This window comes from Carettochelys insculpta, chromosome 7 (assembly GCF_033958435.1).
Source record: "Carettochelys insculpta isolate YL-2023 chromosome 7, ASM3395843v1, whole genome shotgun sequence".
Classification (NCBI taxonomy): Eukaryota; Metazoa; Chordata; order Testudines; family Carettochelyidae; genus Carettochelys; species Carettochelys insculpta.
The window spans coordinates 6,340,585-6,364,701 of record NC_134143.1 but is presented as its reverse complement, the minus strand read 5'-3'; the positions used below and the strand labels follow the sequence as shown (position 1 = coordinate 6,364,701).

The window sequence follows — 24,117 nt, the reverse complement described above, 5'->3', positions numbered from 1 at the left end:
GCTGCCGGCTGCCCCGGGCCAGCATGCCCGCCTGGGGGGTCCTGCCGCTCACCCTGCCCGCCGTCATCATCGCCGGCATGTGGATCGTGTGAGTACCGCCAGGGGGCGCGGGCCGGGCCGGGCCGGACCCCACTCCTGCCCCCCGGGCCCCCTCGCAGCCCTGGAGAGCCTGGGCTGTGCACAGCCGTGCTCCCGCCTCTGCCCTTCTGGGGCCCCCAGTGCCCCCCTCGCTGCCCCCGAGGGGCCCAGGCTGCCGGGCGAGGGGAGCCCGAGGGCTGATGGAGAGGGAGGGGTGGAAGCCTCCTGCTCCTTTCTGCGTCCTGGCTGCACAGCCCGGCACCAGGCGGCTCTGAGCTGCTGTGTCCCAGGCCGGCCTAACAGCCCTGCTGGGATGGGATAGCAGAGGGAGGCGCCACTCTCCTCCCCTGGGCAGGACTAGGCCCTGCCCGAACCTCCCCACCTTCCTGCCCAGTCGCATGTGGAAGTTGCGGGGCTCCCGTCTCCTCTCCCCCCGCGGGAACGTGTCTCCTTGCTGGGAGGTTCTCGCCGAGCCTCCCCTGGCCGAACCCCTGCAGGCCCATGTCTGCTGCCTGGAGTAATCTCACTTCCCCGCCTCCGCTTGCCCTCCTTAGTGGGCTCGGGGCTGTGCCAAGCCAGGCGGCTTAGTCCCTTCTGCTGCATCCAGCGCTCCAGCTCAGTTACTGCTCCTCTCTGAGCTCCCCAGGACCGTCCCGGTGCCCCGGGCTGGGGGCTGCATGTCGGGGGTGGTCATCCCACAGCCAGTCCTCGAGGTCTCTTCCCAGCTTGGGTCCCAGCCCAGGGCACTTTGATCTCTCTGGCTGCCTGTGTCACTCCTCAGCTTCCTCCCAGCTCTCCTGCTGCCCCCTGCTGAGCTGAACCACAGTTTCTAATCTCCCAGTCCCCAGGTGTCCATCTCTTTGTCTCCAGTGGGCTCCTGATAGCCCCTCAGCCCCAACCCTTAGTAGCTCCCTGGCGGTGGGATCACTTCTCAGTTGCTTTTTATATGGTTGGAGCCTTTCGGACGGGACTGGAGTCCCTCTACATTCAGGTGAATTAACTTTCTCCAAGCTGTGGGCAGACCTGGTGGCTTTGTAGGCCCATACAAATGGGTAGAACATGCAGCAAACTCCCAAGGTGAAGCTTATGAGCTCCATACTGCACCCAGGGCTTGGGTGTGTGGTGTCTTTACCCTTCTTTGTTGCAGCTGGACAGGAGACAGCACTGCTGGCCTGGTCGGACCTGGTCTGGCAATGCCAGGCCCCGACATTACTGGGCATTAAGGGACTTGCCAGCTGCTCCCTGTACAATGTTTTATGCCATCAGGACGGCTGCCTGGCTGGGCGGACCATCGCGCAGCAGATGCTTAAGTTGCATTAATAATTCTATTCCGATCCAGGCGAGCAGCTCCCCAGAACTGCACCTCTGTGGGGCTTTTCTGGCCGGATCAGCTGCATGGCTGCTGCAGGTGCAGAGCTCGGGGGAGAGATTTGCCGCATCTCGGTTCCTTACACAGCCTCTCCTGACGTGCATCCGCAGCTCTGTGTTCCCCACAGATCTCATGTGCCTCCCCCCACAGGCTCACCCCCTGGGGCGTGGTCATCTGAGTGCCGGCTGTGTGGGTAGCTCCATAGCCCTACCAAAGTGACCGCTATAAAGCGGCTGTTGCCTGGTGAAGGCGCTTCAGTGCCATTCATCTGCCCACGTGTTTAAAAGGGGCCAGCGTAGTTCCTCCTACCATGGCTTGCAGGAGAAGATTCCCCATTGAGCTGGCCAGCACAGGGACAGCCAGAGAAGTTAATCCAAAATAAGGGGTGCATTGGAAGTGGAGTAGGTAAAGCTCATCCCGTCCCTGTGGGGATGGTGGTCAGAAAAGGAGGCTGGCTAGGTGATTGGGCCCAGCGGGTAGCGGTCAATGGCTCCGTGTCTGGCTGGCAGTTGGAGTTCCCCAAGGATCAGTTCTAGGGCCGGTACTGTTCAACGTTGTTATTAATGCCCTGCGTGAGGGGGTGAATTGCATCCTCAGCAAATGTGCGGATGACACTACACTAGTAGGAGACATAGATAAATTGGAGGGTGGGGACAGGGTCCAGAGTGACCTAGATAAATTGGAGGATTGAGCCCAAAGAAATCCAATGAGGTTCAACAAGGAGAAGTGCAGAGTCCTTCACTTGGGACGGAAGAATCCCGAGCACTGTTACAGGCTGGGGACCGACTGGCTAAGTAGCAGTGCAGCAGAAAAGGACCTGGGGATTGTGGTGTACGAGAGGCTGGATAGAAGGCTAATGGTATATTGGGGTATGTTAGGAGAAGCATTTCTAGCAGATCTAGAGAAGTTCTTATTCCCCTGTACTCAGCACTGGTGAGGCCACATCTGGAGTATAGCGTCCAGTTCTGGGCCCCCCAGTATGGAAAGGATGTGGACGCATTGGAGCAGGTTCAGCAGAGGGCAACAAAAATGATTAAGGGGCTGGAGCACATGACCTATGAGGAGAGGCTGAGGGATTTGGATTTATCTAGTCGGCGGAAGAGAAGACTGAGGGGTGATTGAGTAGCAGCCTTCAACTTCCTGAAGGGGAGCTCTAAGGAGGAGGGTGGGAAACTGTTCTCAGTGGTGTCAGATGGCAGAACAAGGAGCAATGGGCTGAAGTTACAGAGATATTAGGAAAACTACTTCCCCAGGAGGGAGGTGAAGCACTGGAATGTGTTAGCTAGAGAGGTGGTGGATTCTCCATCCCTCGAGGTTTTTAAGTCCCGGCTTGACAAGGTCCTGGCTGGGATGACTTAGTGGAGGTTGATCCTGTTTTGGGCAGGGGGCTGGACTAGACCCCCTGAGGTCCCTTCCAGCCCTAGGATTCTGTGATTCTACGAATCCCAGTGGTTTCCATTGGCTCTGGTTGGCGTAGCTGCAGGTTGGGGATGCGAGGCAGCTGCCGTGGTCGTGCATTGGGAGGAAGAGCCCATGGCGCAGAAAGCTGGAAGCTGCTGCTCACCCTGCTCTGATAGCAAAGTCTGTGAGTCTTGGAGCCTGGCTTGCTCCCATCACGGAGCACTTGGCTGCCCAGTGGTGGTAGACCTGAGGGCAGATGGCTCCAGCTACCCTCAGAGCCAGTGCAGCCCCCTGAGCTCCTGCACTTCTGGGGGTGTTGGGGGGGGGGGGCAGAATTCCCAGAGCAGAACCTTGTCCTTGGGCCCAGGACCACAGAGCCTGGGGGAGCTTTCAGCACTGGGATCTCGTGGTCCTGTGGCCTGGAGCCTCTGAGAGCTGGTCTGCACGTAGGCAGTAAACTGGCTCCTTTGAGGGGCAGAGCTGGAGCGAGCCAACCTGCTGCCCCCAGCCCCAGCCCCTCCAGTCTGGCTGGGGTAACGGGGGCGCCGGCCCCGCAGCTCGGTGGCCTCCTGAGTGGGGCTGTGCTGCCCCATCTTCGCTGCCCTCACGCCTGTGTTCGCTTTGCTCTAGCCGGTTCAAAGCCAGCTCAGGGATGTCCCTGGAGAGAAGCCATGGTCAGTCCTCAGTCGGAAAGTGTGGCCTCGTGGTCACAGCTGCAACGTCTGCCAGCCAAGGGGGCTCAGGGGAAGGGACATGGCCCACTCACAGTTCAGTCAGGCCAGGGTCTCCAATCCGCCTCTTCCAGCTGCAGAAACCCAGGGCCCAGGCCTGTGCCACATGGCTCAGCAGTCCCTGGCTGCTGCTTGTGCCTATTTTTAACTGGCCTTGGATGTGCTGAGTGTCAGACGCTGCCCATAATTGCAGCCAGCCCCGGGCAGTGTCCGCCCAACGCTCTGGGCAGCTGAGCACTGTGCCGCCTTCTGGCAGCAGGACAGGAGTAGAGATCGCAGAGAGCCACCAGCTCCCCCAGCGCCTGTGGGTCATGGGAGGTGCTAACCCTTAGGCCTCGTGCCCCTGGAAGCACCCCCCAGTCTGCACCTGCACAAGGAGCCTTCGTGATTTTTCCCATGATCCCTCAGTGGGAACGGAGGCAGGAGACCGGAGCCCCTGTCCCTGCTCTGCCCCGTCCGACGTGTGTTGCACCTGGCAGAGGTGGCTGCAAAGGTAGTTCCTGCTCCTGCCTCGTCACGCCCCCAATGTCAGCAGGCGTAGTGAGTGCACAGGGCCCAGCATCTCCATAAGGCCGGGGCGGCACTGGGGCTGGTGCCTGCTCGTCATGGGAGGAGAGGGAAGATCCTTTCACGGACTGAGAACTGGTTCAAAGGCAGGAAACAAAGCACAGGCATAACTGGTCAGTTTTCTGAGTGGAGAAGGGTAACGAGCGGTGTTCCCTGAGGGTCAGTCCTAAGGCCAATCCTAGTCAACTTATCATAAATGAGCTCGAGAAAGGGTGAGCAGTGAGGGAGTAAGGTTTGCGGACGATGCTAAACTGTTCAAAACAGTCAAGATGACAGCAGACTGTGAAGAGCTTTAGAAAGATCTCGCCAAACTGAGTGATTGGGCAACAAAACGGCAAATGAAATGTAATGTGGATAAGTGTAAAGTAATGCACCTTGGGGAAAAAATAACCCCAAGTGTACAAACAATATGATGGGGGCTAATTTAGGTACAACTAATCAGGAAAGAGATTTTGGGGTTATCTTGGGCAGTTCTCTGAAAACATCCATGCAGTGTGCAGCAACCGTCAAACAAGCAAATAGGATGTTAGGAATTATTAAAAAAGGGATAGAAAATAAGACAAAGGATATTTTACTGCCCCTTTATAAAACTACGGTACGTCCATGTCTTGAATACTGCCTACAGATGTGGTCTCCTCACTGCAAAAATGATATTTTGGCATTAGAAAAGGTTCAGAAAAGGGCAACTCAAATGATGAGGGGGTTGGAACAGGTCCCACAGGAGGAGAGGTTAAAAAGCCTGGGACTTTTCAGTCTAGAAAAGAGGAGACGGGGGATGTGACAGAGGTTTATAAAATCCTGAGTGCTGTGCAGAGGGTGAATAAAGAAAAGTTATATACTTGTTCCCACAATATAAGAACTCAGGGACACCCAATGAAATAAATGGGCAGCAGGTTTAAAACTCATAAAAGAAAGTTCTTTTTCACACAGCGCACAGTCAACCTGTGGAACTCCTCGCCAGAGGAGGCTGTGAAGGGCCAGACTATCAGAGAGTTCAAAGGAGAGCTAGATAAATTCCTGGAGGTTAGGTTTGTCAGAGGCTGGAGATGGATGGCGGGAGACAAGTCGCTTGATCGTTGTCTTCGGTCCACCCCCTCTGGGGCAGCTGGCACTTGCCACTGTTGGCAGACGGGATGCTGGGCCAGATGGACCTTTGGTCTGACCCCGTAATGGCCGTTCTTATGACAGTTCAGTCTCTCTGGCTCTCCCAGGGGAAAGAAACTGAGCCAAGCTCCCCACCTGTCCCTGCTGGGCGATTGTCTTAGACCCGTGGCCGCAGCAGGACTCAGCTGCACAGCTAGCCGCCACTCCCGCCTTCGCTGAGCTGCCTGGCTAGTGCGACCCACACCCTGCTGCCCAGCACAGTCTGGGGGCTAGGCCTGGATCCCCATGGGCAGCCTGGCCTGCCTGGGAGTAAACCCTCCCTCTCCCTGTGTGGCTGGAGTGCAGGCCTGGGACACTTGGATCCCTTTCCCTCTACTCAGGCTGCTGAACAGCTGGAGTTTCCCACTTGGGGCAGGAGGCCAGAGCATTGGGCCGGGTGGGGCCAGGGCAGTGGGTGAGTCATGCTTGTCTGGGGGAGGCGGCAGTAGCAGGGGACCAGGGAGAACATGCACGAGCTGCTGCTGGGAGCTCGGTCTGGCCGGAGGTGGGTGGGACAGTGATGGATGGGGGTGGCAGGTAGCTGGGGCTGTGTGTGATGGAGAGGTTCACTCCCCGCTCTGTCTGGGGGCGACATGAAGGGGGGCAGCAGAGCAGGAGGAGCTCTAGGGAACAGACAAATGCTGGGGGGAGCCCAAGTGCCCGGGGGGAGGCCCTGGTGAGTGAGGATTGGGGGGCCGGGGAGCAGGGCGGGTCCCCGCGGTGCTCTGAGGGATCTGCGTGGCACTAGGGTCCATGCTGCCATGGCTGGAGTAGACTCAGCTTTCCCGGGCTTTCCACGGGTCCCGGGCAGCCGGAATGGGCCGCGCGGCTCCAGGCCTCTTCCTTGAGGCGCGTGGGGCGGCTGTTTGCGCCGGCGCCCTCCTGGGTTGCTCTGGTGAGGCTCTTGGGGGCCGGGCGGCGGGATGCTAGTGAGTGGTGAGGGTCGAGGTAACCGGGGCCATCTCCTCTTTCCTGCAGGTACGCCATGGCACTCTCCAACAACCACATCTGCCCTGTCCACAACTGGTAAGGAGCCCTGGTGGGATGGGCGCTGCCAGCTGGCGGCGGAGCCGGCCGGGATCTGAGCTGGGCAGAAGGTGCTGAGACGGATGAGGGTGGGGGGCGTGATGTGGTACCCCAGCCCCAGCCTGCTCAGTGGGTGGAGCTCGGCAGAGGGGGTGAGCTTGAGCTGAGATCGGTGGCCGGCTGCGCACTCAGGCCTCCTGTCTCCGACCTAGTGCTGCCCTGCCGGCCCCTTGGACAGGTGAGGGAAACGCCAGCCTGCTCAGTCCTGGGAGGCCCCAGCGTTGCAGCTGTGGGGCAGCAGTGTGGAGGCTGGTGGCCTATGGGGCCTGGTGCATTCCCTTCCGGAGTCTGCTCCCCACATCCACACCTGGACTGTCCCTTAGCCCAGTCCTCTGTCACTCGCACATTCCAGACCAGGTCCTCCGACGTCAGGATGCGTCATTCACAGGCTGGGCAGCAGAGAAGCCAGAGCCCCTTGGGTTACAGCTCTGACAAAGTTCCCCAGCTCAACAGGGTCAGGCCCGTCAGTACAGGGATGGGAGACCTTTGGCGCAGGCCTATATGGCAGCGCTGACTCTTTGCCTGTGATACTAGCTCTGGCAGGTGTCGTAGGGCTTCTTTTAGGGCTTTTGGCTTCTACGCTCCACTTTCCCCAGAGTTGCAGTGGAACGTGGCCTGCCTCCCTCCTTCCCCTGACCTGTGGGGTGGTGCTGCTGCCCCTTATGTGAAACAACCCTGCTGGTGGCCATGGCTCATGGGCAGGGCAAAGCAAGCCAGGTGTGGAGCTCGTTAATGCACTAATTAAGGCCTCTGTCCTGCAAACCTTTCTGCCTTTGAGTCATCTGGCTGGTGTCACAGGCCTACTGGCTTCGAGGCGGCTGCATGAAGCTCGTTGCGTGTCTTTGGGCCAGGAGCTTGCAAAGCCCTTTCGCATCCAGCCTGCTGTCTGGTGCTGTGCACTCCACCCGCTGAACCAGGTCTCTGTGCGAGGGAGGAGGCCCCAGTACATAATGTGCCCCTTGTTGGAAGGTTACCGCCCAGCACGGCCGCGCCGGGAAAAGTCAGCCCGTGAGCAGTTCAGGGCATCTTACGGGGATGAGTCTCCAGGGAAGAGGTGGGAACTAGCTGGAGGCTGAATGTCCCCTCCTGCAAGGCTGCGCGTGCCAACCTGAGCTGCTTGCAGCTTCTCCTGCTGGATGCGAGGAGAGAGCTGACTTCTCTGGAGCGTCCCAGGCAGCTCGACTCAGGTGTCAGGGGGAGGCGGGGTTAGAACGTGGGCTCCCTTCTGGATGTTTTTCTGAGCGGCTTTGGGCTTGCCAGGTCCCCTAAGGAGCCTGAGGGAGACGCGAGGGGTTAGTTTAATTCTGGCTGGTGGATACGGCTCTGGGAGAAAAACAATCCACACTGCCATTTCCTGCAGAATAGTTTATGTAGTTGTCAGACAAGCGCATTTTTCTCCATTGGCTTCGTCACGTAAACAGAACGCCGCTGCTGCTGCTGAGTAATGCTAAAGAACTTCGTTTTAATTGGGGCAGAAAAAAAAAAAACCCAACCCAAAGCAAGAGGAGCCTGTGCCGGAGAGAGCGTTTCGCTCCCCAGCCCTGAGGTTTCCTGCCTGGAAGACGGAGCCACATGTAAACGAGAGGGCCCTGAAAAACCGCCAGTTGTAATTTTTCCGAAGGGAAGTCCTTTTAACTCCGTCGTCCCCGGACAGACTCGGGGCCACGTGCCACCACGAGGGAGCTTGGGCTGTCCCGCTGGTGGTGTGGTTCTGATTTCTGCCTAGCAAAGGCAAAGTCTGCCTTAACCGCCGGCCTCAGCCTGCGCGGCGCCGCTGGAATTTCAGCTGGGTGGCAGAAGGTCGGGGTGCAAGACGCCCCTGGGCTCTGATGAGGTCCCTGCCCTGCCCTAATGGCCTCGTGCCCTCTGCTGGGGCGACTCTGAAGTGCTGAGCCGTGTGGCATAGGCTGGGGCTGAGACCCGCTGCCCCGACTGAGCTGCGAGCGGGCGGTGTTGAAGCTGCTGGGTTATGGCCGGAGAGGGACCAGGGGCGGCTGGACGGCGGATGAGGGGAGCGCCAGAACGGGTTACAGCAGGAAGTGACCTGAGTTCACCTCTTGGTGTGGGGTCTGGCCCTGTCACAGCTGCCTCCCTGCCTGCCGCCAGTCTGGGGGAGAGCTCGGGACCACGATCCTGCCCCGCTGGGGCCCATCGCGCGGCCTGGCCTGAGGACAGCCCCAGGCCCCAGAGCTGTTTCCGTGCCGGGAGCCCTCGGCCAGCCCCACACATCAGGTGAATGTCCCCGCTCGGCTCGGGCTGGGTCCAGGGGAAGCAGGGCCTCCCTGGACAGCTGGCAGCAGAGAGCAGCTGGCCAGACCCTGCCACCTCGCCAGCTCCTGCGTTCCTGGCCCAGCTCCCGGGCGGCGGCTGCGGCTGCGTTCCTGCCTCCTGGCCCAGCTCGGAGCAGCTCGCGCCCCTCCTGCTGACGGGACAAAAGGAGGCTCTGCGACCCCTGCCCCGCCCCACTCCCAGCCCTGCGTAGCGGCTGCCCAGGCCTGGAGGGCCAGGAGTAGGTGACAGCCACCCGGAGCCCTGCACCAACGGGGCTCTCCCCTAAGTCACGGCAGCTCCAGGGCCTGGGCGAGCAGGCAGGAGCCTTGTACCAGGCCTTCTGCTGGCAGAGATGGCACTGCCCTTTGCCCGGCTGGTTATAATGAGACTGAGCTTTGGTCCCCGCCACGGGACAGCCGGCCTCTGCCAGGGATCACAGTCCTGGATGGACAGCCAGGCGCCAAAGCCTGCCAGGCCTGGATTCTGCCTGAGCTCTCCCCCTCGCGGGGCCCAGCCTGGCCTGGTGGGCACCTTGGGAATTGGTGCTCTGTGCTGAATGAGTACCGAGCCAGGGGCCATGGCAGGGTTGGGGGTACTTCGCTGCTCCCATTTTTCAGCTGGGACGTAAGCCCAGGCCCTGGTCCCCTGTGGCCCCGGCCTCTCCCACCAGCCCTTTCCTGCCAGAACAGGGGCCTCAGCATCTGTGGCTGACGGGAACACAGCGCCCTGGCCCCCGCACCTGGAGCTTGCAAGCTGCAGCAGTGGTCCTGGGGACGCTGGGAGAGGTGGGAGGGGGCTCGGCGCCCACCCCCAGAGCAGCACCCGGAGTTTTGCTAAACCTGTCAGCTGTGGGGTCGGTAGCAGTGCCCAGGGGTTGCCGGCCCGGCCCTGGTGAGCAGCTGAGGCCAGGCCCCGGTTCTGAGCCGGGGGGAATGCCGGCAGGCGCAGGCGGGCGGCACCGGAGGGCATCAGGCTGGGCCGAGGCTCGCGCTTGTTGAAGGCTTAGAAGCTGCAGAAGCGGGTGGGTTCAGTGCGTCTCGGGCCTGCCCCAGGCTGACCCCTTTTCTCACGTGCCTGGTTCTGGTCCCCAGGAGCTACAATCAGTCCTGTGGGCCGGACGGCCCCAAGTCCTGCTGCTCTCTGGAGCACATCCCCCTTGTCAGGTAAGGGCTGGGGGGCTGCAGGGCGGGGGCGGGGGGCACGCGCACGTGGTTTCATGTCTCTGCCAGTTGCCTGTGGGGCGAGGTGACCGCAAAGGGCACAGTGATCCTGCCCCCGCTGGAGGCAAGGAGTCAGGGCCGGGCATGTTGCGGGGGGGGGTCGCACCCTGGAACCACGAGGAGCTGCCAACTTTCCCTTCCCGCAGGTGGCGGCTCGCTCTCACCAGCAGGGCAGGGATGACCGGCCCCGCGGTGTGTGCTCAGAAGCTGGTTCACTTGCACTTCCCCGGCCTGCAGGGAGGTGCTCTGGCAGGCCTGGCGCATGTGGCCAGGGCCCTGCCCTCCTGCACTGCCAAGGAAGATGCCAGGGGAGGAGCTGGCATCGGGTGCAGCCCCCATCGCCCTGGGGAGGCTGGAGCAGGGGTGGGGCGCCTAAGGAGCAGGTTACATCAGGCTGCTCTTGGAGGGCATGGGAGGAGCGGACACCCGGACTCCTGCTGGCAGCACGGGGGCGCTGGCTGAAGGAGGCCGACTTGGGGCATCCCTCTGCAAGTCCAGCCTGGTGCCCGGGTAGCCGGGGGCGTGCAGGGGCAAGCGGCCCCAGCCAGGGGCGCCGGCTGCATGCAGGGGACAGGGGTGACAGATGGCGCAAGTGGGGTGGGCAGGGCCGCTCTGCCAGCTGTTGGCAGCAGGCCTGGCTCCCCTGGGCTGGCGGCCTGGGACACTGGCAGCTCTAACGGTCCTGTCTCCTCTCCCCAGCAAGTGTGGCACCTTCCCTCCTGAGAGCTGCTTCTTCAGCCTGATCTGCAGCCTGGGCTCGTTCATGGGTGAGGCTCTGCTGCTGGGTGGCCCGGAGTGGCTGTGCCCCTGGGACGCTGAGCTGCAGGGTGGGAGGGGGCTGGGCTGTGGGTGCAGAGTTGGGGGTGGGGCCCTTGCCAGCTGCTTGCTTCACGGGTGCCCGTGGTCGGTCGTCCGAGCTGAGCCGGAGGGACCCAGGGAGGAGCCCACGCAGAGGGGGGCGTGACCCAGTGGGGTCTGAACTCCACCCTGGGGCAGGGCAGGACTGGGCTGAGGCAGTCTGCAGGGAGAGGGCAGCGTGCCTGGCAGGGCGCAGAGGCCCACGAAGGGCCCTGGGGGCGGTTGGTCGGTGTCCACACGTACATCTAACCAGACCAGCTTCCCTGCTCGGGAGAGCTGCCTGCCGTGGGGGCTTGCGTGGGAGGGCAGGCGCGGCTACGCCCCAGCTGGTCCTGGCCCTAGAGCTGCGCCCCCAGGGGAGTTGGGTGGGTCTCCGACCCTCGCCCGCAGGCTGCTGAGCGACAGCTTTGATCTCCGGGTCGAGTCGAGGTCCGGTAACTTTTGTCCTCTGCCCCCGCGCCAGCAGCGGCTGAGCGCCCGGTGCCTCCCGCTGCCTGGGGCTGCCCTCGCAGAGCCGTGTGCGGTGGGGTCCGCTGCCTGGGGCTGCCCAAGCTGGTCTCACCTCTGGCTGCTGCTGCTCCGTGGGCAGAGGTGGTGGCATCCCCAGGCGAGACCTTGGGGGTGTCTGACGGGCGCCTTGTCTCCATCCCCCAGTGATGCTCGTTGGCCTGCTGAGATACGCCCACGTCCTGGAGTGCTGCGGCCCGTCCCTCCTCAACACCCTGGGGCTGGCGGCAGGCTGGGTCTGCGCCGCCGGCCTCACCATGGTTGGTAACTTCCAGGTAAGCTGCCGCCTTGGGTGCAGGGCATTGGCCCAGCTCCAAGCAGAGGGACTCCCCTGCCCTGGTCCTGGGCTGAGAGCCGCCTTGTCGCAGCTTCTGGGGCTCTGGGCTACATTCTACCCCTGGAGCCGAACACCCGCTCTTCCCTTCCCGGAGCTGCGAACAACCCAGAACGGGCTCTTTCCGCCGCAGCTGGCGGGGCAGGGGGGCCGCTCCGGGCCTGTCACAACTCCACCTGCACCCAGCCGGCCGCACTCTTTCCCAGCAGCTCTGGGGAGCAGGGATCCGGTTCTCAGTCCGCCGCCGGGCACCATGGCCTTTCTGCCCAGGCTCTGCAATTCGCCTTTGTTTGCTCCCCAGAGCCGAGCGGAGCCTGGTCAGCCCAGACAAACCCAGGCAGGCAGCTTAACTCTTATCTTGAAAAGCAAATACTTGTGCGCTTCACTGCCCAGCAATCCAGGAGCAGGCTCCTTTCGTTCTGTGCTGTAGGGGGGACCTGTCTGGCGGTCAGAGGCCCCGGCCCCTGTCCCCAGTAGAATCCAGAGCATACAAAGTGGGGCTGATCCTGGGTGGCACAGACTCATCCTGCTGGTAGCAAACCTGCTGCTTTCCTGGGAGAACCCCAGGGGGCTGCCCCTCCGCCTGTGGGCTGGGTGAGGTTATTACTGGGTCTCAGAATCCCCAGCGGGCGCGTAAGGGAAGCGCCCCCAGACTTGAGGGTCTGGGCGATGGCTCCCACCAGGAGCACCGGCCCGACAGGGACAGCTGGGCCACATTTGAGCAGCGGAAGGATCCCAGACACACATTTGCGGCAGCACTAACCTCCCCTGGGCAGGACCCTGGTTGCACTCATGGCACTTGCAGTCCCGTCTCCTGCCAGCTTTGAAGCACGTGGGGCACGAGGCCAGAGCAGCCCCTTCTGTGGCTGGCGTGCGCTGTGCTCGGGGTGGGGGTGCGCCCCTTTGGAGGTGTCACTCACAAGTTTGTGCCCCTGTGCCTGGACTCTGGGGGATTTTCCACTGTCTCGCCATCAGACGTGGGCAGATAAGATAACCAGAGAACCTCCCTCTGTGCTCACCTCTCCCGGCTCAATGGGCTTGGGCAGTGTGGTGTCTGAGGGCAGGCCCTGCCCAGGCAGGCAAGAGAGGGCCTCTCCGGCTGATGGGGGGCTCTCCCGGGCTCCAGGAGCTGTGGAGGGGGCAGAGGCGTGGGGTGGGCTTCTGTGAGTTGGCTGGGAAAGGCTGGCACTGAACTGCCGGGAGAGCCAGGCACAGGGGCTGGGCAGAGGAGGTAAAATTCATGGCGAAGCAGGGCCTGATCCTGCCAGGAGCCAAGCCAGTGGGAGTTGAGAGCGCTGAGAACCTCTCTAGGAAGTGGCCCTAAGGCTGGGTTGGCTGAGAGGTGCATGGCTGGGGTGATGGGATCTGCTCCCTCCAGCGCTGGGCGCGGCATGGAGCACTTCGCTGGAGCTGGCCTGGCCTGGCCCGGGTGCACTCGGAGGCCAGGCTGCCCTGACCCTCTGGGCCCAGCTTGCTGAGCTCCCTGGCACTGGTCACCAGGAGAGCTCAGCCGTGGGACCTGGCGGGCATCAGGAGCACCAGGTGACTGTCACAACCAGCCAGGGATCAGTGCCCCAGATCGGAGACCAGGGCCCGGCAGCGGATGGCGAGTGGCAGTGACGTGAGCAGTCCCTTCCGCGTCTCGCCCCCTCTGCGGGGAGCCCCGTCTGGCTGTCACTGGGCGATGGAGAGCGACCACGAGGGCTGTCTGGGCCCTGGCCTGGCTCATGTGAGCAGGGAGTTGGGCTGCGCCCGCTATAAAAACATAAGAATGGCCATACTGGGTCAGACCAAAGGTCCATCCAGCCCAGTATCCTGTCTGCCGACAGTTGCCAATGCCAGGTGCCCCAGAGGAGGTGAACCGAAGACAATGATCAAGCGATTTGTCTCCTGCCATCCATCTCCCGCCTTTGACAAAAGGCTGGGCACCATACCTTACCCCTTGCTAATAGCCATCTATGGACCTAACCTCCAAATATTTATTGAGCTCTTTTTTAAACTCTGTTAGAGTCCTGGCCTTCACAGCATCCTCTGGCAAGGAGTTCCACAGGTTGACTGTGCGCTGTGTGAAGAAAAACTTTCTTTTATTAGTTTTGAACCTGCTACCCATTAATCTCATTTGGTGTCCTCTAGTTCTTATATTATGGGAACAAGTAAATAACTTTTCTGTATTCACTTTCTCCACACCATTCATGATTTTATATACCTCTATCATATCGCCCCTCAGTCTCCTCTTTTCTAGACTGAAAAGTCCCAGTCTCTCTAGCCTCTCCTCATATGGGACCCGTTCCAAACCCTTAATCATTTTAGTCGCCCTTTTCTGAACTTTTTCTAATGCCAATATATCTTTTTTGAGGTGAGGAGACCACATCTGCACGCAGTACTCAAGATGTGGGCGTACCATAGTTTTACATAGGGGAAGTATGATATTCTTCGTCTTATTTTCTATCCTCTTTTTAATTATTCCTAACATCCTATTTGCTTTACTGACTGCCGCTGCACACTGCGCGGATGTCTTCAGAGAACTATCCACTATAACTCCAAGATCCCTTTCCTGATCTGTCATAGCTAAATTTGCTGCCATCATATTGTATGTATAATTGGGGTTATTTTTCCCAATGTGCATTACCTTACACTTACCCACATTATCTGCCATTTTGCTGCCCAATCACTCAGTTTGCTGAGATCTTTTTGAAGTTCTTCAGAGTCTGCTTTGGTTTTGACTGTCTTTGAATTCCAGCTGGAGGTCACTGGTGCCCCTGGGTGCATGCGAGGAGGGGACGCCGAGCCTGGGGGCTCTGCCCCAGCAGCAGAGCCAAGTTGATGACTCTGATGCCTGCCAAGGTTGGGGGTTGCTTCTGCCCAAGTGAGGCCACGAGATGTGTCTGGGCAGATGCCTCCTTACGATGGTGTCTGCCTTCCTCTGCCCGCCAGCCGGGCCCCTGGGCTGGAAGATGTTATCTGCAGGCATCGGCCGGATGCCCAGCTGGCACTAGGCCTTTTCGCAGCACACCACGCCCCCCAGAGCAGCTGGCTTCTCTCCCTTGTACACCAGGTTCTCTCTTTGCTGCTCTGGGGCTCTGTGCCGAGGGCACAGCTCAGCTGGCTGCACGAACCCAGCGCCAGCCTTGCCTGAACTTGCTCCTTGCATCCAGCCAGCCATGCACACTGCCTACGCGAGCTGCCGGGGCCAGCCAGAGAGCCAGCCCGGGAACAGCTGGGAACACACGGAGACTCGGGGCCCTGCCTGTGGAAATGCTGCCCTGCTGTACCGCACCCCAATGAACTGAGCCCGCGGGAATGTGGGTCCCAGCCTTCAGCCAGATCGGGTCCAGTCCCCTGCTGACTCTGCCCTCGGCCTGGACTCAGCTGCGCGAGCTCTCTGGGGAATCCTGGGACCTGAACGGCTCTGCCTGTGTGTGACAGATACCTGCCCCCAGGGTCTGGGCACCCCGATACAGGGCGAGAGCTTCTCTCCCTTCCCTGGGGCCGTTCTGAGTTCCAGCCTTGGATTCGAGCTGCGGGGGGGGAGAACGTGTCTAAAGCAAGGTGCTGGGACCCCCCCTGCCCCAACACCAGTTCTAAATACGCAAGTGCCGTACTGGTGGAGCTGGGACCCCGCGTCTCTGGCTAGGAAGCGTGTGTATTGAGTGGTGCCTGGGGCCGGGCCGGCAGCAGAAATCTGAGTGGGGGCACAAGAGCCCAGGCCCTGGGTTCGAAAGAGGAAGGCAGGAGTGGGCCGACCCACCGGCTCTGTGGGGCCTGACGGTTTCTCTCTCTCTCCCAGGTGGACCACGCCAAGGTGCTTCACTACATTGGCGCGGGCGTGGCCTTTCCGGCCAGCATGTTCTTTGTATTCCTGCAGTCAGTCCTGACGTACCGCATGGCCCAGACCAGGGGCAACTACTGGCTCGGCCACGTGCGCAGCGGCCTCACCGCGCTGGCCTTCCTCACCCTCGTCTTCAGTATCCTTTCCGGGGCGGGCGCCAGTGGGTGAGCAGGTCTGCTGGCTCAGCCAGTGCCTGGGGAGAACGGCTGCTCCAGGCTGCTGGGCCGGACCCCGCCACGTCCGAGAGCCGCTGGTCTGATGGCCGGGAGAAGTCCTCACCTAGGGGGGCCCTGGGATGGGGTGGGGGTGGGGCGGGGCAGAGCTGGGGCGGGCGTGCAGCCAGCTGCAGAGGAGAAGGCTCTCCAAGGACTGAGCGGAGGCTGGGCCTCGGGGAGGTGAGGCGGAAGCAGGTGGCCTGGGGAATGGTGCTCGCTCCCTGGGCACTGGGACTGGACTGCCTAGGAGGGGCAGCCCTCGCTGTGGGGCCAGCCTAGCCCTGCTGTGGGGGGGGGAGCTGTCAAGCCCACGGCACTCTTAGCCTGCGGGGCTCCAGCCTCGCTGCTAGCAGGGGCGGGCGCCAGAGGGGCTGGATTTAGGCCCCGGGCTCCTTGGAGGTGTCAGGTCAAATCTTGCTGCTGTCAAGCCCCCACCCCTGGGACTCAGCCCAGGGAGCTGTCGGGGCAGGGAGCCTTTGGAAGCCGTTTGCCTGGCGCTGGGGCCTCCTGCCGCCTCGATGCGCCTGCCACCCAGCTATCGGGCGGCTGCAGCGCTCCGAGCCAGCTGGCTGCGGAGGTATTTACCGACCCTCCCGATTTAGAGGCGGAAGCTGGGCAGGGCCCTGCGCAAACACAGGAGCGAGTCTGGCCAGGGAGGCCAGATGGAGCTCCAGAGAGCGTTTGCCAGGAGAAAGGCGCCTGGTGTCTGGGCTGAATAGGGCCCGAGGTGCTGGTCCTGTGCAGCGCTAGGGCTTGTGGGCAGGATGGCGGGGGAGCCTGGGAGGCGAGAGGTCAGAGAGACAGCGGATACGGCCGGCCCCGAGGAGAAGGGTGGCCCGGGTGCGTGGTGGAACAGCACGCTGGAGGTGGGGCTGGCCCAGGGCAGCAGAGCCATTGCAGATGGAGGGTAGGAAGGAGGCAGGCCTGACGCTGGACACCTGAGTCAGAGAGCATCAGGTGGGACCGGGAGGCAGAATGTGGAGTGCAGGGGCTGCGGAAGCAGGGTGCTCGGGGGTGGCTTCGGTGCCCTCCAGAGGGACGATGGCGTGGGAAAGCAGCGGATCTGAGCCGGGAGGTGCCAGGAAGTGTAGGCCGACAAGCGGGTTGGAATCAGCACCAGGATCTGCGGCGGCTGGCAGAGGAGAGCAGGCGGCTGAGAGAGGTGGCAGCCGCAGCTGCAGAGGGCCCAGGCCCTGGTGTGAGTCCTGCCTCCTCGGTGCGCCTGTCGCCCAGCTATCGGGCGGCTGCAAGTTGGCTGCTAAGTTGGCCCCTTCTGCTGGCTGCTGGGTGAACTCTGTGCTGACAGCCGGGTGCAACTCAGAGTCCGGAAGTGAGGTGTCTGTCCCAGCAGCACCCGGCTGCCCAGCTCACCCTGGGGGTTGGGGGCAGGAGAGGGGAGATAATCTGGGGTCGCTCAAGTCGGGGCTGGGAGGAAGGTGAAGGAAATAACCAGCTGTCTCTGAGGATGGGGGATTCCCCTCGGGTTGCATGTCCCAGGAAGAAGGGATGGAAAGGAGCCATAGGGAGGGAGTGGTTTCTGGGAAGTCCTTTCCCTCTGATTTCCCAAGAAGGGGCAGATCTGCCCTCAGCGGATGTCAGGTTTCCGGGGCAGAGGAAGGGAGATAGGAAGGCCAAGAAGCAACCAGGAGGCTGAGGCAGCCAGCCTTAGAGAGCAGATTGCAGTGTGCGGCCGGGGGGGCCGCAGGCCAGGGCTCATAAACGGGGAAGGGCCCTGAGGAGGAGGCTGTGTGGAGGGACTCTGATACAGGAGTGTGGGCAAGAAACAAGCTGGAGCTTTCACTTCGTCCTAAGGGCTTTAGGCACCCGGCTGTGAGTGCTGGAGTCCCCCAGGCTGGTGCTGGGGAAGGGGAGGGGAGGGTGATAGCTGACGTGGCGAAGGAGTACACGGGGCGGGGGCGGGGGCTTGCGGCCTGGCCCTACCCTGCTGATGTGGGCGACTCTGGGGGCCTATGCTCCTTGCCCTTTGTGCGGTCAGGCTCCTGCTGGGGTGATCATTAACCCCTGGTGTCCCTGAGAGCCCAGTCCACCTGGAAGACTTTGCAGGGCCTGGCCTTGCCATTCCTGGCTTTATGTTCAACCTGCTGGGACGGATCCCCGCAAACTCCCTCCAGGGCGGTTCTCCTTCTAGCTCGGCCCCTCTCTAGGCTGCCCAGCAACAGCTGCCTGAGCCCTGGCCTCCCCACGCCCAGGGTCACTCCTCGTGTTCGCTGGCAGCAGGACCCAGTCTGGGCCTGGTTCTGCTGTGCCCCCCCGCCAGGGGCAGCCTGCTGCTAATTTCTGGGGCAGCAGTGTGGGGGCAGTGTCAGCTTAGGGTCAGCTCTCTTGGTGGCAGCCCCCTACTCGGGCAGAGTGACTGGCACTGGTTGGGGGGTCCGGGTGGTACCCCTGGTCCTGGGGCTGGCAGACTCACTGCGGGAGTGGGCCTGGCCTTGGAGGGGTCAGGGTCAGGGTGGCCACGTTTCTGCTGCTCAACCGGGCAGCCCCGTATTTGGGCTCTCTGTCCGGTTAAAAAAACGAAAGAATAGCGGCCAGGTAAACGTCCAGGATTTTAATTTTATTATAAGTTCTCATCCAGTGGAGGGGCAGGGCCTTTCTGAGCACACCCTGCTCCGCGATGGGCGTCACCATACGTTGCACCCGCCCCCAGCAGTGCTGCGTCTGACTGGGGGGAGGGCTCTTCGTCTCGGCCCTTGCACTTCTGTCATTGGCGTCGGGCATCTTTGCCACGAGCTTCCTTGGGTGACTGGCAGCGCGGTGCCCCTGAGCCCGCCTCCCACGCGGGACGCCTCTCTCTTCCCGGCCCCTGCGTCCCCGCCCCTATCCCGCCAGGCTCTGATTGGGCGATGGGGTGACATAGTGGCTGTGGCGGAGGTGAAGTTGGTGCACATGTGGAGTCTGAGCTGGTGAACCCGGTGCGTAACTCGCTGCTCCCGGCGGCCGCCACTGTCTCCGGTCTGGGGAATCGCTGGCTGGCCTGTTCCCAGCCCGGCGGGCGAGGGGCTGGCTGCTCGCCCATTGCGCCCCAAAGACGGTACACTGATGCCCCAAGGCAGGGGGGCGCGCCAGTCTGGGTGTGGAGGGGGGAGAGGGCTAAGCCTGGGGTGGGTCAGGGCTGTGGGGGGTGGAGCTTGAGCCGGGGCGTGCGGGGGTTGGGGCCGGCACGTGCAGCGGAGGCTGGAGACCCCCCTCCCCAGCACACATGGGAGCAGCCAGCTCTGTTCCCCTTCGATGGGGGATCTCCTCCCTGCCCCACACATGGGGGGCTGCCTGGGGCTGGAGCCAGCGGGGCCCCCCTCCAGTGGTGCTAATGGGGGGCACGCAGGTCTGGAGGGATTGCTGTACCCCCCCACTGGTGTGCGGCATTTTGTGGGGCACATCTGGCTCCCCCACCCCCCAGGCAGGCCTAGCAGTGGGGGGGCAGGGCTGCCCGGGCCAGGGATCTCGGACCATCCCGCTGCTTTCCTTGACTCCGGCGCCCCCTGGCGGTGTGTTCTTCGTGCAGCAGAGCTTCGTGCTGCAACACCTGGCGGCCCTCTGCGAGTGGGTCTTCATCATCAGCGTCCTGCTTTTCTACGGCACCTTCGCCGGCGAGTTCGGGGCCATCTCCGCCCACACCTTCCTGGTGCTCCTGCAGGCCAGCCGGGCCGCCAGCTACAAGGCTGAGAGCCCCCCGCCCGGCACGCCCCACGGCTGCCACGAGGGCCTGGCCATGGTGTGACGGGGCAGCCTGCCGGCCTCGAGCGTGGTCAGGAACCCAAGTGCCTCCAGGTGGGGTGGAGTCAGGGGACTGTTCCTGGCCCAGCCATCACCTCCCCTTCTGACCCGTGCAGCCCAGGCACTCAGCAGCCTGGCCCCCCATCAGCGGTGCCCCGCCCGGGGCAGAACATTGCGCTCCTTGCAGGCACAGAGGTGCTACAGGGCATGGGGGTAGACTGGCATTAAGGCACTTGGGGCGCTGGAGTTACCCTTCCTTGCCGGACAGACAATCGGCGCAGGAGTTCTGCCCTGGTGCAAGCCGGGAGGGGCAGAGCTGGTTCTGTCTGTGAGCCGCTGGGGGGAAGAGAAATTGTTCTCCAGGGCTGAGCGGGAGAGGGGCTGGCTGCCCTCTGGGGACCACTGGCAGACACTGATTGGTCAGCTGAGGTACCTGAGGAGCTGGGCGTGTCCTCCCCGGCTCGGGAGCAACAGGTGCTCAAGTGTGCGTCCGGCCAGGCTGCTCGAGGCTGGGCAGAAGGCAGGAGGCCTCTCTTCTCCTGTGTGCTCGTCCAAGGGCTCACAGGCGGACTCAAACCTGGGACCTGTGGAGCTTAGTGCAGGAGCGGTGACAGTTTGAGCTAAAAGCCAGCTGGCTCCTAGCGAAGAGACTCTCTGCAGGTGGTCCAGGGGACAGTGACCCACACCCATAGGTGCGGGGTCCACCAGCCCAGCGGGGGGTGACCGAAGCCCATGACTGGTGGCAGAGGTGGTGAAAGCTGGGGTTGTCTGGGCCTTTCCAGTGGGGCCAGGTGGCTTTGGAGAAAGCAAGCCCTGGGCCAGACATCTGAGTTCAGGCTGAGGCAGCACTTTTAATTTCAGGGGTCCCTAGTTCTGTGGGCTCATCTCAGGAACGCCCCCCGTACTCCCCCACTTCCTGCTTTTTCTCACCCCCGAGCTGCTTTCCTTCCCAAGCTGCTGGAGCCAGGGAGCAGCTTTTTGTACAGCACCTAACACTGCAGTCCTGGGCTGAGTCTGGCTCTCCTGGGCTGTCATACTATCAAGTTAGATGTCCCACTGGGAGGGGTGGCTGGGCCTAAATTCTGTCCCCCACTTCCCCCAGGTTGGCGCGTGTTCTAAACCTATTCTTTGTACTAAGGGTGCCCAAGGCCCTGGCAGGCACACAGGCCATGGCTGGTAGAGCTCACTGGCTGCCAGCCAGGTCCGACGTCTAGTGTGGTGCCCCCACTCCAGGGGCGTTGGAGGGGAGGCTCTGACTTTACCCTTCTGTAGTGGTCCATAATCAGACAGCTACAGCATGGTGCTGGTGCACCTTCCCTTCCCTCGCGAGCTTTAATGGAGGAGGTTGGGGCCCTTCCCTGCCAGCAGAGAATTCAGTCTGCCCGCCCATGGGCACTGGGTTTTCATTCTCCCCTTGTTCCAGAGGTGGGGATGCAGGCAGAAGAAAAGTGCCAGGGCTTCCCCAGTGTAGCAGATCCAGCTGTGACTCCTCACGCTGGTCCAGCTGTCTGGTACTGCCAATGCCAACACTGTGCCTTGGGCATGCCGTGAAATGTTTCGGAGCAGCCGGGCTGTGTCTGGAAGCTCCATGCTGCCTGCCTGGCTGCTTTCTTGCCTTCGTGCCATGTCGACCCTGGGCCCTTTGCCAAGGGCCGGGGCTCCTAATAGAACTCAGGGTGCAGAGTCAGTGTGCCTCAGCTGAGGCCCAGCCTTACAGGATCCAGGCAGGAGGGGCTGAGCTGCAGCGGGGGATAGGAGTGAATGTAGTGGCTGTGTGGTTTTTAACCCCTTGACGGGTGGTTGATGCTGCGGTGTGTGCTAATGGGACAACGCTGCCTGATTTGCCCCTTTCCAGGGGGATCGCAGGGCCCAGGAGAGTGTGAGAAATATTTTACACAGGAGATGGAGAAAATACAGGCGGGAAATGAATTTGCAATAAATGGGAAATCAGCCTGGTGTGAAGAATTCACTTTTTTCTCTGGGGGCCAGTGGCCTGGGGAGCTGTATGGGCCCCTGGCATACTGGGGGGGCCTTCCTCGCCCAGCATTTAGGCCGGGTCTTGCCCTTGGCCCCATCTGGTGCCCCCTACAAGCCTCCCCTGGGTGTCTCCTGGTCCTGCCTGTGGCCCCTGAGCACTTCCCCAGCTGTCCCTGCCTGGCCCAGGCAGCAGGGGCTGCCCCCCGTGCTGGGCCACTGGTGGGGGTGGCTCGCAGGGGTGCTGAGACTGCCCCCCCCGCATAATGGAAACCACTTCCAGACGCCCCCCCACAACAACCCCAGTTCCAGCAGTCGGGGGCGGGGGGGCTTGGCTGGACTCCTGAGCCACGCCTGGGAGGGCGCGGGTGAGAGCCCTGCCAAGAGCGGGGAGGAGGGGGCGCGGGGCCCCCCAGTCCTCAGTGCTGCTGGGGGGAGGGGCGCCTGCCTCTGGGCCCCCAGCCCCGCCCCCTGCACCCGCCCCGCCCCCCCCCGAGGCTCAGGCGGGGGGTCGGGCCTGGGCCGGTTTCGGGGCTCCCCGCAGCGCAGGACGGGGATCGATCCTGATCCTGGCGGGCGGCGGGGCCCGTCTGCGGCGCGGGCTGGCAGAGCCGCTGCCGGGGGTGGGGCGAGGGCGGCGAGGTCCCGCCCCGCGGTCCCGTGGCGCAGGGGGCCGGGCTCGGGAATCCCCGCGTGGCGGGGCCCAGACGGGACTTTCCGGGGCCCGCGGGAGACAGGAGCGGCGGGAGCCGGAGGGTGAGTGCGCGGGGCTCGGGAGTCAGGGGGCTGGCCCGGAGCGGGCGTGGGAGGGGGTCAGGGTGCCGGGCTGGCGTGGGGGGTGCGGGTGAGGGGAGCACAGTGCCGTGTGGGAGGGGGGGTCAGGGTGCCGGGCTGGCGGGAGGGGTGCGAGTGAGGGGAGCACAGTGCCGTGTGGGAGGTGGGGTCAGGGTGCCGGGCTGGCGGGAGGGGTGCGGGTGAGGGGAGCACAGTGCCGTGTGGGAGGGGGTCAGGGTGCCGGGCTGGCGTGGGGGGTGCGGGTGAGGGGAGCACAGTGCCGTGTGGGAGGGGGTCAGGGTGCCGGGCTGGCGGGAGGGGTGCGGGTGAGGGGAGCACAGCGCCGTGTGGGAGGTGGGGTCAGGGTGCCGGGCTGGCGGGAGGGGTGCGAGTGAGGGGACCACAGTGCCGTGTGGGAGGGGGGGTCAGGGTGCCGGGCTGGCGTGGGGGGTGCGGGTGAGGGGAGCACAGTGCCGTGTGGGAGGGGGTCAGGGTGCCGGGCTGGCGGGAGGGGTGCGAGTGAGGGGACCACAGTGCCGTGTGGGAGGGGGGGTCAGGGTGCCGGGCTGGCGGGAGGGGTGCGAGTGAGGGGACCACAGTGCCGTGTGGGAGGGGGTCAGGGTGCCGGGCTGGCGGGAGGGGTGCGGGTGAGGGGAGCACGGTGCCGTGTGGGAGGGGGTCAGGGTGCCGGGCTGGCGGGAGGGGTGCGGGTGAGGGGAGCACGGTGCCGTGTGGGAGGGGGTCAGGGTGCCGGGCTGGCGGGAGGGGTGCGGGTGAGGGGAGCACAGTGCCGTGTGGGAGGTGGGGTCAGGGTGCCGGGCTGACGGGAGGGGTGCGGGTGAGGGGAGCACAGTGCCGTGTGGGAGGGGGTCAGGGTGCCGGGCTGGCGGGAGGGGTGCAGGTGAGGGGAGCACGGTGCCGTGTGGGAGGGGGTCAGGGTGCCGGGCTAACGGGAGGGGTGCACGTGAGGGGAGCACAGTGCCGTGTGGGAGGGGGTCAGGGTGCCGGGCTGGCGGGAGGGGTGCGGGTGAGGGGAGCACAGTGCCGTGTGGGAGGGGGTCAGGGTGCCGGGCTGGCGGGAGGGGTGCGGGTGAGGGGAGCACAGTGCCGTGTGGGAGGGGGTCAGGGTGCCGGGCTAACGGGAGGGGTGCACGTGAGGGGAGCACAGTGCCGTGTGGGAGGGGGTCAGGGTGCCGGGCTGGCGGGAGGGGTGCACGTGAGGGGAGCACAGTGCCGTGTGGGAGGGGGTCAGGGTGCCGGGCTGGTGGGAGGGGTGCGGGTGAGGGGAGCACGGTGCCGTGTGGGAGTGGCTCCGGGTGCCGGGCTGGCACGTGGGGTATTAGGGGTCAGGTGACTAGGTGGCACCGTGGGGAAGGGAGGGCACAGATTGCTTTTAGGCTCTTTCCTTCGTTCCTGGCTATTGTCCAGATGCAGCCCAGACCCTGTGCCCCTTGGGCTGTTGTCTGGCTCCTGGCTGTGGGCCGCCTCCTGCCTGCGGGTGTCCCTTGTTCTAGTGGCGTGTACTTCCCCGAGTCCGGGCTCGCCCTGTGTCAGAGCAAGAAGGTCTCTCTCCATCTCTTCCCTCACTCCCAAAGCAGGCTCCCCTTCCTCCAGCCTGCACTGGCTTGTATTCCCTACCCTGGCTAGCAGTAACCTCTCGGGACAGGCAGGCTCTCGTTCCCCGGGGACTCTGCTCTGCCTTGGTTCTGGTGTGGGTTCGGAGTCGTGTCTGGCCTGGAGTAGAGGTGCCGGTTCCGTTCTGCCAGGGGGTGGCAGCCTTGGGGTTGCTCTGCGCCGCGTCCGGTAACATGCTCTGCGCCGCATGGGTGGGCCAGCATCGGGCCCATTAGCAATTCCAGGCAAGTGGGATCAGCTCACTCCTGAGATGCAGGCTGGGATCGGGGACCGAAGGGCTCTGCAGCGATGCCTGGGCAGGGTTGTCAGCCTGAGTGGACGTGTACAAGGCTAGCTAGCTGGAGCACAGCGCTCAGTGATGCATCAGTCGCGCGTGCGGCTCTCCCTCCT

The 24,117-nt window shown here is 63.1% G+C and overlaps 1 protein-coding gene across 2 annotated transcripts in view; it reads left to right on the top strand.

Moving 5' to 3' along the window:
• Positions 1–24,117, top strand: part of NFKB2 (nuclear factor kappa B subunit 2) — a 41,651-nt gene continuing 17,534 nt past the window's right edge. Inside the window, exons 1-8 of one of the 2 annotated variants that reach the window (XM_074999817.1) lie at positions 1–88; positions 6,268–6,315; positions 9,738–9,809; positions 10,566–10,633; positions 11,379–11,506; positions 15,353–15,544; positions 20,527–20,562; positions 20,908–20,917. In XM_074999817.1, the coding sequence (XP_074855918.1) occupies positions 24–88; positions 6,268–6,315; positions 9,738–9,809; positions 10,566–10,633; positions 11,379–11,506; positions 15,353–15,544; positions 20,527–20,562; positions 20,908–20,917 (619 nt within the window). In that variant the 5' untranslated portion in view covers positions 1–23. Of the gene's footprint in view, positions 89–6,267; positions 6,316–9,737; positions 9,810–10,565; positions 10,634–11,378; positions 11,507–15,352; positions 15,545–20,526; positions 20,563–20,907; positions 20,918–22,006; positions 22,075–24,117 lie in introns of those variants that run through there. The other variant, XM_074999816.1, reaches the window with a different exon arrangement.